At 46.5% G+C, this 15,415-nt stretch overlaps 1 protein-coding gene across 7 annotated transcripts in view; it reads left to right on the top strand.

The window, feature by feature from the left end:
- Nrp2 (neuropilin 2) overlaps positions 1–15,415 on the top strand; it is a 115,268-nt gene that overhangs the window by 41,459 nt on the left and 58,394 nt on the right. For all 7 annotated transcript variants that reach the window (XM_006245039.5, XM_008767137.4, XM_006245040.5 and 4 more), the window contains exons 5-7: positions 681–836; positions 2,457–2,626; positions 4,412–4,567. In XM_006245039.5, coding sequence (XP_006245101.1) covers positions 681–836; positions 2,457–2,626; positions 4,412–4,567 — 482 coding nt within the window. The remainder of the gene's footprint in view (positions 1–680; positions 837–2,456; positions 2,627–4,411; positions 4,568–15,415) is intronic.

Here is a 15,415-nt window from a genome sequence, read left to right on the forward strand (position 1 = left end):
ATGTGGAAGGACTAGCCAGACTGACTAGACTTGAATCTCTCTGCTGTACAGCTCAGCCAAGTTATTGAACCTCTCAGAATCCTCACTGTGAAATGATCTATCCTCACTATTATCACGAGTACTATTTATTATTTCATTACTATTAATATAGTCATGGCTATTGAAAAGCAATCATTTATGGCCAAGAGGAACCTGTATAAATCAGGTGAGGAACCAACACGGATCATGTAATTAGTACTGGAAAGAAAACAAATTGTTCATCTTCGTGGTTGCTCTAAGGATTTTCTAAAGTAAAAGATTCCTGGTACATAGGAACAATTTCATCTTGAGAAAAGCGTAAGATTTGGGCAGGCAAGCAGGGTTTGGGTTCCAGCTCTGCTATTTCCTAGTAATGTGAACAGGGAAATGTCACTGACCTTCCGAAACTCAATTTCTTCCTCTGTAGAGCAGGTACTGTAATGATACCTTCTGGCCCATCTCTCAGGGATGGAGGCACAGAACAAAGCCAGCTCAGGGAAAGTCCTTTTTAATGTGCAGGGGAAATATCAGACATTATTCTCCAAGCACGCCTTCAGTTTTTACATCAAGGCGTTGGCAGCAAGGTCCGCAAAGTTGTAGAGAGAGAAAACATTGAAAGCCATTTGAGATTTTTCTGACTACTCTTTGTCTCCTATATCCAGTTGGGCCTCTGATTGGCAAGTACTGTGGGACGAAAACACCCTCCAAACTCCGCTCGTCCACAGGGATCCTCTCCCTGACCTTTCACACCGACATGGCCGTGGCCAAGGATGGCTTCTCAGCACGTTACTATTTGGTCCACCAAGAACCACCTGAGAGTGAGTTGACCATTTTGGAATCCCTGTCCTGTCCTCTCATGAGGGACATGTGTGGGTACAAGTAAAGGGCTCACCCCTTCGGAAACAGTTGACAGGAGTGCTGAAGACTTGGCAGTGTTATCTGAGTTCAAGGAAAGCCGTTTTCCTTCCCAGCAAAGATGAACGGGAAAAGGACAGTGTCCATCTGGGGGTCTCATTTCCTTATAAAAACCAACCAAACAAAGAAACAAGTAAGAGTTATTCCCAGAGAAAGTCACAGGACTATCTCAAGCCTCGGTTCCCTCGTCCATCGGTGGAGAAGTGGTGCATATGGTGTCTAACTTTTTCAGGTCTAGGTCAGTTCCTCCAGACCTCAAACCCATTGTCAAAAATCAGCCCTGTGTAACTCAATATTACATAAAGCTCTGAAGCTCCGAGTAGAGTTTCTCTGGCTTCCCATGACTTCCACTTCATACATGCAAGATACACGGTTTCGGGAGCTTCTACTGAGTGCCAGGCATTTCACACAGCATCTGCAAAGAGCTGCGGTGAGCCCAGCTGTTGTGGAACCTGCCACCAGAGCCACTGGTCTCCCATCCTGAAGGCCCATTTTCAAGCCATCTGCTCCCAGCCCTGAGTTTCAGACTCACTGCCATGGCTGCTTAGAGACACAAATGATTTCCCAAAAGGAAAAAAAAAAAAGAAAAAGAAAAGAAAAGAAAAAAAAAGCAAGCACTTTCAGACGATGAGAACTGAGGAACTTCTGCCACTGTTGTAGACAGCTCACTACCCATGTGACTACAGACGCAGCAGCCTGATCTGCCAGGAAAATGAATGGGCTCTGCTCTGAGTGCTTGCTTCTGTGTTTTCCAGAGTTCCTGAAGAGTGCATGAGAAACCACGTAGCAAGCTATAGCTGGCTCAGTAAATGGCCAGTGCAGCCACAGTGCTGAAGAATAGATTTGATACCTCAGAAAGGTGGCTGGGTTTTATCAAACACGTGTCTTCTGCAAACACTGGTCATTGTCCACAGCATCCAGCTGAAGGGTGGCACTTTCTCTGATGGCGTCAGACCAGGGTCAGAGACTCCTGGATCTGTTTGCCTAGTCGGTTGGTGTAGGGGAACTCAATGGGCTGTGTATGTCCTCACGGAGAAGTTTCCCAAAGATGGGTATTTATACTTGGTAGTGTCTGTCTTCTATGCCAGAAATCAGGAAACACTTGGTTGAGAGAGACATGCACAAGTGCCTCCTGGGTGTGGGTTAATAAAGCAGGCTTCCCACAATGGCTCAGGCCACCCAAATTGTTGTGTTCACCTGTGTCATGGCTGGTGCATCTGGCACCTCAAAGCCTTCATAGCCCGAAGCCCTCGTGTTTTAGATGGTGTTTTTAATTTATATGATGATTCTTATTTATCTATCATCTAATTTCTTTTTGGTCCAATTTAGTTCCTTGAAGACCCAGAGGGGTTGTTAACTATGTGACTTAGCGTAGTTGTTTTTAAAATGTGAGCGTATAATTAGATTCGAGATGAGGGAGTGCCTGTAAGGACTTGTCCCTAGAAGGAAACCGTGTCTGGGGGCCCCCAGCAGTTGGATGTTAAGATGCCTAACTCTACCCTTGACCGATCTCTACTCCCCAGACTTTCAGTGCAATGCCCCTCTGGGAATGGAGTCTGGCCGGATTGCTAATGAACAGATCAGTGCCTCATCCACCTTCTCTGATGGGAGGTGGACTCCTCAACAGAGCAGGCTCCATGGTGATGACAATGGCTGGACACCCAACGTGGATTCCAACAAGGAGTATCTCCAGGTGTGCACTGGGATGCTGGTGGGGAGGAATGAGAATGTGTGTGTTGATGGGATAGTGGTGTGGCCCCTCAGCTAGAGTCAAAAGAGGATGCTAAAAAAAAATAGAATGCATGAGGATTGTATCCATCCATCCATCCATCCATCCATCCATCCATCCATCCATCCATCATACGTCCGAAAAGATACTGTGCTGTGTGCTGGCATAAAGTGATGAGTAAGAGGACCACTTGCCCTTGCCCCTATGCCCATTAGTGGACCTGAGGAGAGTTGATTGGCCAGGATACTGTTTGCCCTATCAGTAGCAAAGGAATATTCTATAAATAGTTCCTGATCTTCCTCATTCTTGGCACGGGAAGGCATCTGAGATGTGGGGAGAGTTTTCCTGAAGGCAGGTTTGTTGGGCGCTAGCTGAATATGGCAACTTCTTCTGATCTTTGCTATCTGGAAGGAGCCTGCCAGGAAGGTTTTACACATAGCTATCAGAGAACACATGGGAAAATGTCACTATGGGGAACGAAACTCAAGCTACCCAGATGCTCGGCAGTGTCTTTTCAGACTATTGTTTGCAGTCTTCCTGAGCAAGTCTTGCAGCTCATGTTGAGTAATCTTCCTGCACAGCATAGGGGTCCAGCTCTGATCCCCTGGGAATAAGTAAACGGGAAGAACAAACTGCCAGTTCTATACTAGGGCAATGTCTGCTTTTATGACACACACAGACAGCCTTGTGACCCATTGACAAGCCTGTCCTGGCTCTGATGCGACATGGTGACCTCTGCTCTAAGACAGATACTGCTTTGCAGGCATCAGGGAAGGGAGAGAGACCACTTAGAAACTCCAGGGAGCCACAGAGGCTCTAAGAACACAACTCTCAGACCATTTGTCACTGTCTGTCCCCTCTGCCTCTCCAAAATTCCTTTCATCTTGCAAAGCTTCTAGAAAGTTCTTTGTTGTTACAGTCTATTTTCTATATCCTTTTTTTTTTGCCCCTGAATAGCCTATTTTTCGTTATCGCTCTCTACCTTTTCTCGTGTTATTGTGGATTTCTTTTGAATGTGTCATAAGGCCACACACACGTTGAGCAGCCAAGAAGTGCTTACTAACGTGGCTTTCATCAGTCTGCACACAATAACGCTCGTACAGACTGCCATTAAGAAAGACCATAGCCAGCAGAGGAGCACCATCCAGTAATTTCCAAATGGGTTTGGCATCGTCGGAGGGAAGATACCTCAACTGCTGGCTGTCCTCCTCGTAGAGTGAAAGGTCAGGACTTGGTGCATAAGCCTAATTACTTGGGCAGACTCTGCCTGTCCTTTGACCCCTTGGTGACCCGAGTGATTATAAACACAATGGAGTGAGGGAATAAAGGTTGAAAAGGCAGCTGTGGAGTGTCACTTCTGGAGCATTACAGTGGGTCGCACTGGAACAGAGGAGTTTTGCCTTTCAGCCTTCCTTCAGGACAGTTCTGCCTTCACGGTCTGAAGCAGACCATAGGTTAATGAGAGGTCAGAAGTCTGAGTAGTCAGTAGTCAGAAGAAACTTGATATTATCCATTCAGATCTGCAAGTGAAAGGGAAACTTAAAAAAAAAGTGAAAGAAAAGAAAGAAAATCAGTTTTCAAGGGGAGATGTCCATGGTGGTAAGGACTAGTTGACTTTCACTGTCCAGTGGAATCAGATTAGTGATTCACACTCAGGTTTGTGAACTTAGCAACACCACAGTGTCCTTTGCAGACTAGGCCAGATATTTTCAGATTGTGGTCCCCTTACTCTCTGACTTCTCTTCCCAGGTGGACCTGCGCTTCCTAACCATGCTCACAGCCATTGCAACACAAGGAGCCATTTCCAGGGAGACCCAGAAGGGCTACTACGTCAAATCGTACAAGCTGGAAGTCAGCACAAACGGGGAAGATTGGATGGTCTACCGGCATGGCAAAAACCACAAGGTAGGTTGGGTTTTCCCCCAAGTGGGCGGGAGAGCTTCAGGTTGACCCCATGTTGGGGAAGAGCTATTGTTTAGTAAGGCTCTTAGAACTGTTGGAGGCAAGGGATACACTGGCCATGATAGTCTACTTTTTCATGTTAAAATGATTGGAAAACTACATTTCTCCAGCAATCTGGCTGCTGAGTTTTTTTTTTTTTGTTGTTGTTGTTGTTGTTTTGGGTTTTTTTTTCATGTTTTTTGTTTGTTTGTTTGTTTTTTGTTGTTGTTTTTGCAAAGCTGAGGGGGGAAGAAGGAGGGGGACTTACAGAGCGTTACCTGAGTGTTAATGAAGGAGAAAATGCCTATCTCATCCTGGCCTCCCCACACACCTAGCAGGACTCATTGAGCATTTGTGGCCTGAGTCTCTTCCCCATGCTGGGTTAACAATCACAAAACTGCATGAAATGCCAGTTGAGGAGTTACTGAGGTCTGGGAATAAAAGGACGCAAACCCTAAGAGGGAGTCCCGGTGTCCCGGAGAAGAACCAGGACAATAAATAATGAGAAGAAATCCCTTTGTCAGGGTTGGGATCTGAATTGGCCGTCATAATTAGTGGGAAAGTTGAATCCTCTGGGCCGGTGCCTTTGGTGTCTGCAGCTCCCAGACATGTGGTCCACGTGGGCGATGGGAGGCTTTTGTTGTATGCTGGGATGAGTGTCTGGCACTCGGCACTCTTAAAAACACGTGGCATTCTGTTTCTGCAGCTGGCGATGAGCTGCATTTGGCATATGGAGGGCTCAGTGGAGATGCTCTGTCTTCACCTGAGTGGAAACAGGTGCCTCTGTGATGGGAGCACAGCCCAAGGTGATCCCTGAAAGCCCTGGTAAAGGAGACATCGCAGGGATCCCAGAGGCTGCTGACCCTCCCCTAGAAGGGAATCAAGAGAGACTTAAAAATAGGTCCATTTCTCTTCCTTTGCTACAGTCCCACCAGGTTCTGGTCTGCAAAGATGTAAGTTATCAAAATATGGCACCCACAACCGATAAGCATCTCCAAAAGGGCATCTCTTTGGCCCATGCCACTGTCCCATAACCACACATACACTCAGAATCCTTGGACCTACAAAATTCTGCCCTATAACGTTGGCAGTCTCACTCAGGAATTGTGGGGTTTTTTTTTAAAGGAGTAGCTTTCTTTTTAATAAAAAAAATCGCCATAGTAACATGGCACCGTTCATATGAAAATATGGTTTCTAGATATTACGAGGGATCTCTCTTACATACAAACATACATTGCTTCACGTGCCCAGTAAATAAAACGAAATGTTTAGCAATGGAAAGATATCCTCACCTTTACCCATAGGTTAGGTCTGGTCTCCCATTGCCTTAGTTTGGAAAGGCCAGAGACTGGTTAGAAGCAGGAACTGAATCAGCACTGGAGACCAGGGGAAGTCCCAGGAGCTGAGTCCTCATCTCACCCCATTCCCGTTCCACCCACGTTTCTCTCTCCACCCACATTTTCAATAAGAAAGTGCTAAAACCTGAGGGCTCAGCGAGTAGGTGAGGGCCAGCAGCCAGGTAGGAGTGGGTCCCGGGCAGAAGCATGAGGCTCTCCTGACTGTCTCCTTGTCCAGGTTCAATGACTAAGCAGTGCTGGCCAGAGGGATGCTGTAGCATAAGCTGATTTTAAAAGCACACAGATGGACTGGGATGCTATTTAAAACACCATTTGTAGGAAATCTGCTTTTGGAAATACCTTAGCACTGCACATTTTGATAGAACGCTGTCCCGGCTTTATCCCTGCTATTCACTTTCGCAGGGAAGATATTCCTGAGAACTGAATTGAGCTTTCTAGTCTTCAGACCGATCCTTTTCAACGTTCCCGTGTCAAATACATTCTCACTGTCGTCTGCACCCTCTTCCCACCTTTGGCAAAACGTCTCTCCCCTGTAACCAATGGGTAACTTGGAGGTGTTGTTTGCATTTCTGTGCTAGAGGATCGGTTTGGTCCGCACAAGAGGAAGCAGGACCGAGGAAAAGCCCTCTCTCTTTCTATTAGAAAGACATTCTCCTGGTACTCAAAACAAGGAAGGAAAATGGAAACCCGGCCAATTAGTCTCCAGCTCCCTCACCCTGTTGTGCATGTGGTGGGAGGCCAAGGGGCCTTCCTGTCCTCCTCCCCTGCAAGGCTGCTCTCTGCAGCCTCCTCACTAACAGGTCTCCCCCAGATAGCTGTGTTTAATGTGCAGCTCCCCGGGCTGCTCAGGTTGAAATAGTTGAGTGAACCATGCCAAATAGATTTGTCAAGTCTGCCGCAGTTTGATTTGATGCCATGACAAGGAGGCTGCAGGAAGGAGGGGACTGGAGGGCAGTGAGGCTGGATGGAGGAGCTCATCCACGCCGGCATTACCGCTGAGTTTCTCTTTGTGGTTTCTGGATGCTGGGCGCAGCGCCAAGCTCTCTGTGTTACGTGGTGGGCTTGAAAGTGAAATTCAGACAGCAGGACTTAAGGAAAAGGCAGAACAGAGGAAGAGACAGCCGCTTGCTGGGCTCTAGAGCTCTGGGAAAGAACTGGAAAACACCTTCCCAGTGCTTAGGAAGTAGAAAGCGGTTGTGACATTTGGGCACAAATTTGGAAACTCAGTCTCAATTCCCTGATCACTGTCAACACCAATGGAGCATACGAGAGACCAGGGAACTGGAGAATCTGGAGAAAAACAAGATTAATGGGCTCTCAAGGTGGTGAGGGATGGTCGTGCTGTTTCATGGTAATTTTCGCCCAGGCTGGACAAGGTCTAAGCCTGTGAGTATCTTTCTTCTTGCTACCAGGAGGTGTGGACGACTGTAAAGAACTCCTTTCCAGCCTCCCCAGTCAGTGAGCAGCCTCTGCCTAGTCTCTTTGTGACCAACAGGTATTCCTGAGGTTCCCGGGGAAAGCCTGATCTATGTGGTTCATGAGCTTCTTCCTGGCAAAAAACACAGCCCGCGTATGCAGACCACATGTACAACACATCCCCCAGTCCTCACCCGGCTTCACATGCCATAAATATGGAACCCATGATTTTTATATAGGCGGACCCTCCTTATGCATATTTATAGTGTGACCACAAACAGGGAGCTCCTCCACCCATTAGAACCCATAACCAACTCATGTGCTCCCTCAGATTATACAAATGACTTCACATGCGTCCCTTCAGAAACCGCAGCAGAAACTGATGCCTTTTGGTTTTTCCAGCTGTGAGTAGCATCCCAGCCATAGGCATGTTGCTGTCAAAACAGGGGTAAGAAGTTTCACAGGCTCCAATGCAAGTGTGTATAATTACAGGTGCAGTCATGCACATACACACCGAGTGATGTGCTTGGAGAACAACGGGAACAGCTTAAAGGCACTGCCGGTCCTTGGTCACAAGCCTTCCCTCCTCTAAGATTCATATCCCATAAGTCTGATACCAAGTGTTAGTCTATGACTGAGGAATGGAGACATGACTGTTGTTGGGTCAGTGGGACAATTGCCAGCTTTTCTTTTCCTTATTGGGATAGTTTTGGACATCTTTCCCTTATTTTTGGTGTTGCCGGGCAGGCTTTTTCTATTTGAAAAAAAAAGAAGAAGAAGTCAACACAAAAAACAGTTGTTCTAAACCCCAGTGGCCAGGTTGAGGATAGAAAGGATGGAGAGTAGAATCAGCCTTAGGCCCATGATTCTGCAGGATTACCCAATAATAAGTGGGAGGGACACACCAAGCTCACACTGGTGTGAGGACAAGTGCTAAGAGGTTCTACAAGCCTCAGGCACCGACTTAGCTGCTTCAGAATTTCATGTTTCACAGGTGGAATTGCAACTCTCAAGAGCATAAGCAACTTGCCTCAGGGACAGGGGGACCTTGGAGTCCCCAGGAGAGGCTCCTGGTCACCAGGCTTGAGACAAAGAAGCACATGCTCTCAACGGTCTGTCCTAGGCCTTGTTCCTTGCCTTCCATCCACAGGGAAAGTGGTTTCCTGGAGGCTGTGAAGCCGAGAGGCATGCATAGCCTGGGGTCCCTGTTTACTGAGGGAGTCTCAAAGAGGACAGTGCAGTTCAGGATTCAAGGCTGAGCTGTATGGGGCTCCACCACGGGATCCTGAGGATGGAGAGTTGAAAGGAGTGGCTGTTTATTTGGTTTGGCTCTGTCCCTTCAAAACAAGAGCCCCTGCTTCCAAACGCCTCTGTCCTGTATTTATTTTCTTAATTAAAACAAATCATTTTGTAAAGCAGGGAGCCTCGAAGGGAAAGAGTAGCCTTAGAAAGCCACATTGCCAGTCCCCCCTGGCAATGCGTTGGAAGCACAGGACATCTGCTGCAAATCTCCCGGGACAATGGGCTGCGTGGCCTTGGATATTCCCAGCTCTGTCTTGGTGTTCCCAGCGGAGCACTGAAGCTTGCTGTCAGAGGAGCACCTGGCCATCTGCAGACAGAGGTGCTCCACGGATGCAACCAGGATGAAAGCGCTCCTCGAGCAGAGAAGCAATTTGTCAATTTATAAAGTAACAGGTCCCCGAGGGAGGGAGGGGTGTGTGTGTGTGTGTGTGTGTGTGTGTGTGTGTCTGTTGTGTATCTGTGTGTGTGTGTCTGTATGTGTGTGTATGTGTCTGTGTCTGTGTGTGTGTGTCTGTGTCTGTGTGTCTCTGTGTGTATGTGTCTCTGTGTGTGTGTGTCTGTATGTGTGTCTGTGTCTGTGTGTGTATGTGTGTGTCTGTGTGTGCATGTCTGTGTGTGTGTCTCTGTGTGTGTGTCTCAGTGTGTGTGTGTGTGTCTCTGTGTGTGTGTCTGTGTGTGTGTGTCTGTGTGTGTGTGTGTGTGTGTGTGTCTGTTGTGTATCTGTGTGTGTGTCTGTATGTGTGTGTCTGTCTGTGTGTCTGTGTCTGTGTGTGTATGTGTCTGTGTGTGTGTGTCTCTGTGTGTATGTGTCTCTGTGTGTGTGTGTCTGTCTGTGTGTCTGTGTCTGTGTGTGTATGTGTGTGTCTGTGTGTGCGTGTCTGTGTGTGTGTCTCTGTGTGTGTGTCTCAGTGTTGTGCGTGTGTGTCTGTGTGTGTGTGTGTGTGTCTGTGTGTGTGTGTGTGTGTGTCTGTGTGTGCCTCTTTTAAAACACTGACCTGGAAGGGACAGAGAGAAGTCATCCAGGCCTTACACTTGAGCAAATAAATGTCCCCTCTCATTTTTTTTAATTGGGGGATGAATTATTCCTCCAATTAATAATTTGAAGATTTAAAAAAAATTCTTCATGAATTCTTGTTGCGATTCATTTCTCTTGTGGTTGGTCATTTTGCTATTTTTGTTACTGTTGTATAAAGATCAGAAGGTGACTCAGACCACAAACTGGGATAGGGCATCAGTGTCCAGAGAGGTGGATACAACCGTATGATCTAAACATGGTTACATGTGCTCTGAGGAGGGCAGGTGCCCTTTCCAAGTTCAGGTCTCCCGGTTTGTGCATCTCCCTCCATTAGGACTGAGAGGAGTCCAGTGTGCTGGGTAATTCAGTTTGTCCCTTATCCATTTGTCGTGGGATGAGCTCAGACCTTTAGCCTCTCCACTTAGGAAGCTCGAGGGAAAATTTCATTATACATGCACTTGAACCGTTCTATGTCAGGCTGCTGTTAGCCAACTTCACTGGATCTCCCGGGTGCTGAGCTGTCTCAGAGCTGAGGCCAGCCTCCCTGGCGCTGCCAACCTTGCTGCTGGATTCTTTGTACTCCTAGGCCAAGGCTGTGCACAGAGATTCTGGGGAAGAAAGGGAAACAGACAGAACATCGGTGTGGCTGCGTTTAAAAAGTCCATAGACACTGGTATCAGGAAGCTCTCAGAGGCAGAGGCTCTGATGAAGCATCTGCATTCGTCCCTCCCTTCATCTTCCATGAACAGTGTATATGATTCCTTTCCAGCCTGTTTCTTGAGCCACTTCTCCAGCCTGGGTCCCCAAGTGTCCTCCCCTCCTGTCTTCCCTGATGCTTTCCTGTCTCAAATCCTGAAACTCTAATCCTGTTAGTAGGCTATGTTCCAGGGCTCAGTGTCTCCATGGGAGTAACATAATCCTGCATTAAATGTAGAGGCCCCACAAGGCACACACAGATGGGGTTGCACACGACCCACCCACCACCATACTCACTCCCAGGAAGAAACAGCCTGATGACAAAAACAGCCTTACAGTAGGGGAGGGGGTCAGAGGTCATCACAGGCACAAGTGAGCATTTGGTTATTAAAGAGCTCCTTGGTCCTCCCTCTTCCCCTCCCTTAGAGAGGATACGTAGGTAGGTAGGTAGGTAGGTAGGTAGGTAGGTAGATAGATGATAGATAGATGATAGATAGATAGATAGATAGATAGATAGATAGATAGATAGATAGATGATAGATGATAGCTAGATAGCTCAACCTACACACACACACACACACACACACACACACACACACACACGAACAAACCCTTTTGACTGTATCTTGCTGAGTTCCCACATTCACTAGAATGAAGGCAGCTTGCTTTAAAATTTTTGTTATGGCCTTTAAGGAAAAGTTTTAAGAGAGAGAAATGTTAAGACTATGATTTACAAACATGACAGGAAACAACAAAGCCCATTACCTCAACATCATTTTCCCCCAGTGCCATGGCCCCTCCCTCCACCTTGCCTGTTTGGTACAGCAAATTAATTAAATGGGATGCCATTCATTGATTAACCATTTATTTTTATGGGCAGATGTGAAGGCTGGCTTAGAAAGAGAATGTGAGACAACCGTGGTGGGGGTGCCCTTGTTCCCACCTCAGGATAAGTTACTGCCGTTCCAAGTGACTGTGGCCTCCCAGTTTCCCCCACCTTCCTCTTCTGCCTGCACTGCTCTCCTCAGTATCTGCACCAAGCACACTGAACAGAGAGCTTTGGATGCAATGAAACATTTATTAATGGGGAGAAATAATTTTGAAGAAAGAAATCCTCTGCATAAATTCTACCTCAGGGCTTGAGCATAGAATCATCTTTGAGAATTGTTTCTGCTTCCTTGGCAGTCCTGAAGCTTAGAGAGTTCAGGTGTTTACAGCCACACAGAAGTAAACAGTAGGCTGAGGCATATGTAGAGAAGCATCAGGTAAACTACAAAAGCCCTTCTCATGCTGCACACCACACTCGTATAAAGAGTAGGTTGCCTACCAATGGGCCATCCTCATTTAGGAAGCTTGCACAGCTACTAGACCTGAATGGTGTCCCTGTTCTCAGGTGCTCAACGGCCTTTCCAAAATCTTCTCCTTTGTCCTTGAGGCAGGCAAGACGACCCATAGCATCTATACCACCCCAGACACACGGATGATGCATAGCGCGTGGGATGAGTCTTAGAGTAGACCGCAAAACTCTTGCCCGTACTTTATAAAAGAAATCCAGAAAAGGTGACTAAAGCTAGAAGTGGGCAGATATAGGGAGAGATTAAAAATCATCGGTGATCCTGTCTTGTTAGAAGGATGAATTTTTTTTTTAGTATGTAAGAAGTGATTTTTTTCTTCTGCATTATATTATATTGTTCATAAAATCCAAGCCTGGGCATCCTGAGTCTAGCGGATCAGTGTGGACTGTCTTTTGGGGGTGTTAGACGACAACCAATCTGAGGTTGGCTAGCTTGTAGCTGATTTACTTGGCAGGTACCTCCTCCTCCACCTGAGGAACACATCAGAAATCCATCCCATGCTGCTAGGCTTCTGCTTCTGGCCTACTGGAAATAAAACAGAGGCCTCAGGAGTCGATCTGAAAATGCTGGATTATGTTCAGAATTCAGTGAGGCACCAAATGGATTATGAAGCCACTTTGTGCCCTGGACTGGTTTTTGGACTTGGTTTGAACAGATGCTCTTCAAGAAAGCTCTTTACACGACATAGCTCTTTTAAAGAACAATACACATGTAGGTATTGAACTAACAACCTTCAGAAAGGTAGAGTCAGCTTGAACACACTCCTGCTTGTCCTTTGGGTAGTGTAGTAGTCTCTTTTTCTTTTAAAATGAATAAAACATATATTCTCTTCAACTTGTTACTTTTTAAACAGTTGTTAAAATTCTATCATGCTTGGATGTTCCTATCTGGTATAAGATACATGAGCAATCTATTGATTTTTTTCTTACCATTTCAAACACCTTACTGCCAAGGTTTGGCTTGATAGTTTTTGAGCACAGGCAGGAGCTAGGAGTGAATGGTCTCTTAACTCTCCCAATTGTTCAAAGGCCCATTTACGATTGTGACTTTGTTCCTGTTCTAATGTTTGGCCTGGGTATTGTGCAGACACTGGAGATGGTCACAAGGGCTGGTAGGTTCTAGTATCTACCTGCAAGCATCTAATGACTTTATCTTCCTAAAGGAGAAATTAAAGTATCTAAGGTTTATTGATCTGCCTATAGTGATTTAGTGAGTCGGCAGAGAATGGGGAATAAAACCAATTTCCTGGCACCATTTCCCAGGCACACTACCCCTTACTTTCCGATGCCTAGAATCCATCTCAGGGAATTTGATCAGAAAACGTATGACGGGTGATTCTAAAACCACAGAAGCATTGAGAAAGTCATAAAGATGTATAATATATGATAGCATTTACCAGCTATAAATAGGGGAGATGCAGGGAGAAAAATAGAGACCTTGTAAATCCATTGGGTCAGGAGAAATAGAAACTGCTTAATATTTCATTAAAAATGGATTTTCATAAATTGTACTTTGATATCTTTGGGCCAAAGGCAGTACATGAGGACTAAGGCGTTGTTATTCATTACTCTCAGTTATTAATAATTTGAACTGTTATTGAACCAACACATCAACAAGGTATATCCTGCCTATGAATGGAGCACTCACCATGTGTTCTGGGCACTATTTGGATTGAATTAAACATCCACAGCAATTGCCCACAAAAGCACTTAGATTGTAAGGAACAATGGGTCACTCAAGTGCCCTTTTACAAAGTGGATGTTCTGTGAGGAGTTCAAACCATGGAGAATCTTGTGGAGAAACGCTTAGAATCTGCTGGCCAGCCGGGGCCTAGCAAATCAACTCACGCAGAGCCCCCACTTAACAGTGAAGGACATTGTGGCCCCGAGGGAGACGGAGACATTTGCCTACCTTATGAGCTAATTAGCATCAGAGCCCAGCTCCAGGCTCCTGATTCCGTGACAGGCTTTGTTTTATTCTCTCTGCCACACTCTGAGTGAAAGGTGTGCAGAAGTTTTCAGAAGGATGAATCTTCCTCTGCAGAGAGTCTGGACACAGGGCAGGCCGAGGTACAAGGTCAGAAGCCAAAAATGCAAGCAGGAGGAATCTAAACTTGAAAACGTGAGGATTAGTCAGAACCCAAATTCCAAATGGGCATTGTCAGCTTGCAGAGATTGGAGAAGAGCGAGCGAAATTGATCAGCAGAATAGAATCCCATGCGAGACACACGGATCAATCATGTGCTTGTCTCTCATCCTGACTGAAGGTGCTGGAGGTGGAGTTTGAGGACCTTCATCCAAAGCTCATGGTCCCATGCGTTCGTTCACGGGAAGATCAAACTCTCGCTTGGTGGGTGCTTCTGAGCTCGTGCACTCCAGGCCCCACATGTTGCACATCGCTACCTACACTGCCCACCTCCAAGGATATGCCAGCTATTCAATCATTTTTCTAAGAAGGGAGGGTCGAGAGTTAGGCACAGAGGCATGTGCCTGCAATCCCAGCGCTCAGGAAGCTAAGGCAGGAGGATCTCAAGTTCAAACCTGACTAAACTACACCATGAATTGCGGGCCAATATGAGCTACAAAGTCAGACCCTGTACCAGAAAAGGCAGAGGAGAAAACAAAACAAAACAAAGGTTTTCTGGAATTATATGCCAAGGCTGAGAAATCAGGGGGTTCAGATATGATAAAAATTGGATATTAAAAATGCATAAAGCATGCTGTGTTTCTAAACGGTACCAGCATGGTGTATGTGTTGTAGATTAGCAGCAGTGTGCAAGTTCAAATCCTTCCAGCTCTCCAATTACGGGTTCATGTGCCAACTAAAGCCACCTCCAATAAGGCCTGCTTAGTGTCTCCTGATGAAGGCCACACAGTCACCATCACCATCCACGGGGAACATCCAGAAGTGGCTCCCACTGCTCACAGCCCTGCTGAAGTCAGCAGAGTGCTTCATTTGCTGCTCCCTTGCCAAAACAAAACAAATCAAAGTCTCTGTTGTGTGCTAAACTCCATTCATCTCTTCAACTCGGCCAGCCCCTCCAGCCCTTTCCTCCCTGCTGAAGAATTGTAGTCAACAGAAGGGAGAAATGTGAATAACAAGGCCAGGTCCTTCCTGGACCTGATTATCCACACAGTGATCTGAAAGGGTCAGGTGGCTCTCCCCACAGGCCTTCTGCCAGGTGCTGGCTCTTCGCTGCTCCCAGTCGGCAGCCATTGTAGAGGCGGCAGCAGGGTCAAGCCTGGGCAAGAGGAGTGGCCCTTCTCCCTGTCGTTAGAGAAGCTGCAGGAGGGGCATCAGTTGCCTTAGGATCCAGCCCTGGAGAGCTACCTAGGGAGAAGAGGGATCGTGGAGCAAGGTGGTTGAATAGGATTCTTACAGATGTGGTGGGTTTCATCTTGTGGGTTTAGCACAGTGGATGGACGACACCCATTTTGTTGTTGTTATTGCTTTGTCTTGTTTTTGTATTTGTTTTCTGCGTAGAGCAAGCTGTTTACCTAACTTCATTAGGCTACAAGGGTGTGAAGCCTCTGTCCTTTTCTCCTTTCATCTGTGGGGGGTTCTTAACTGCCTCTAGCTAAGCAAATAGAAACTGTGGAGCGGTTGCAGTTGCCAAATGGTAAGGTTCCCAGTTTATAGAGCACATCGTCGGTCATCTATGAGCTTATCA

The sequence above is a fragment of the Rattus norvegicus genome, chromosome 9, assembly GCF_036323735.1.
Source record: "Rattus norvegicus strain BN/NHsdMcwi chromosome 9, GRCr8, whole genome shotgun sequence".
Lineage (NCBI taxonomy): Eukaryota > Metazoa > Chordata > Mammalia > Rodentia > Muridae > Rattus > Rattus norvegicus.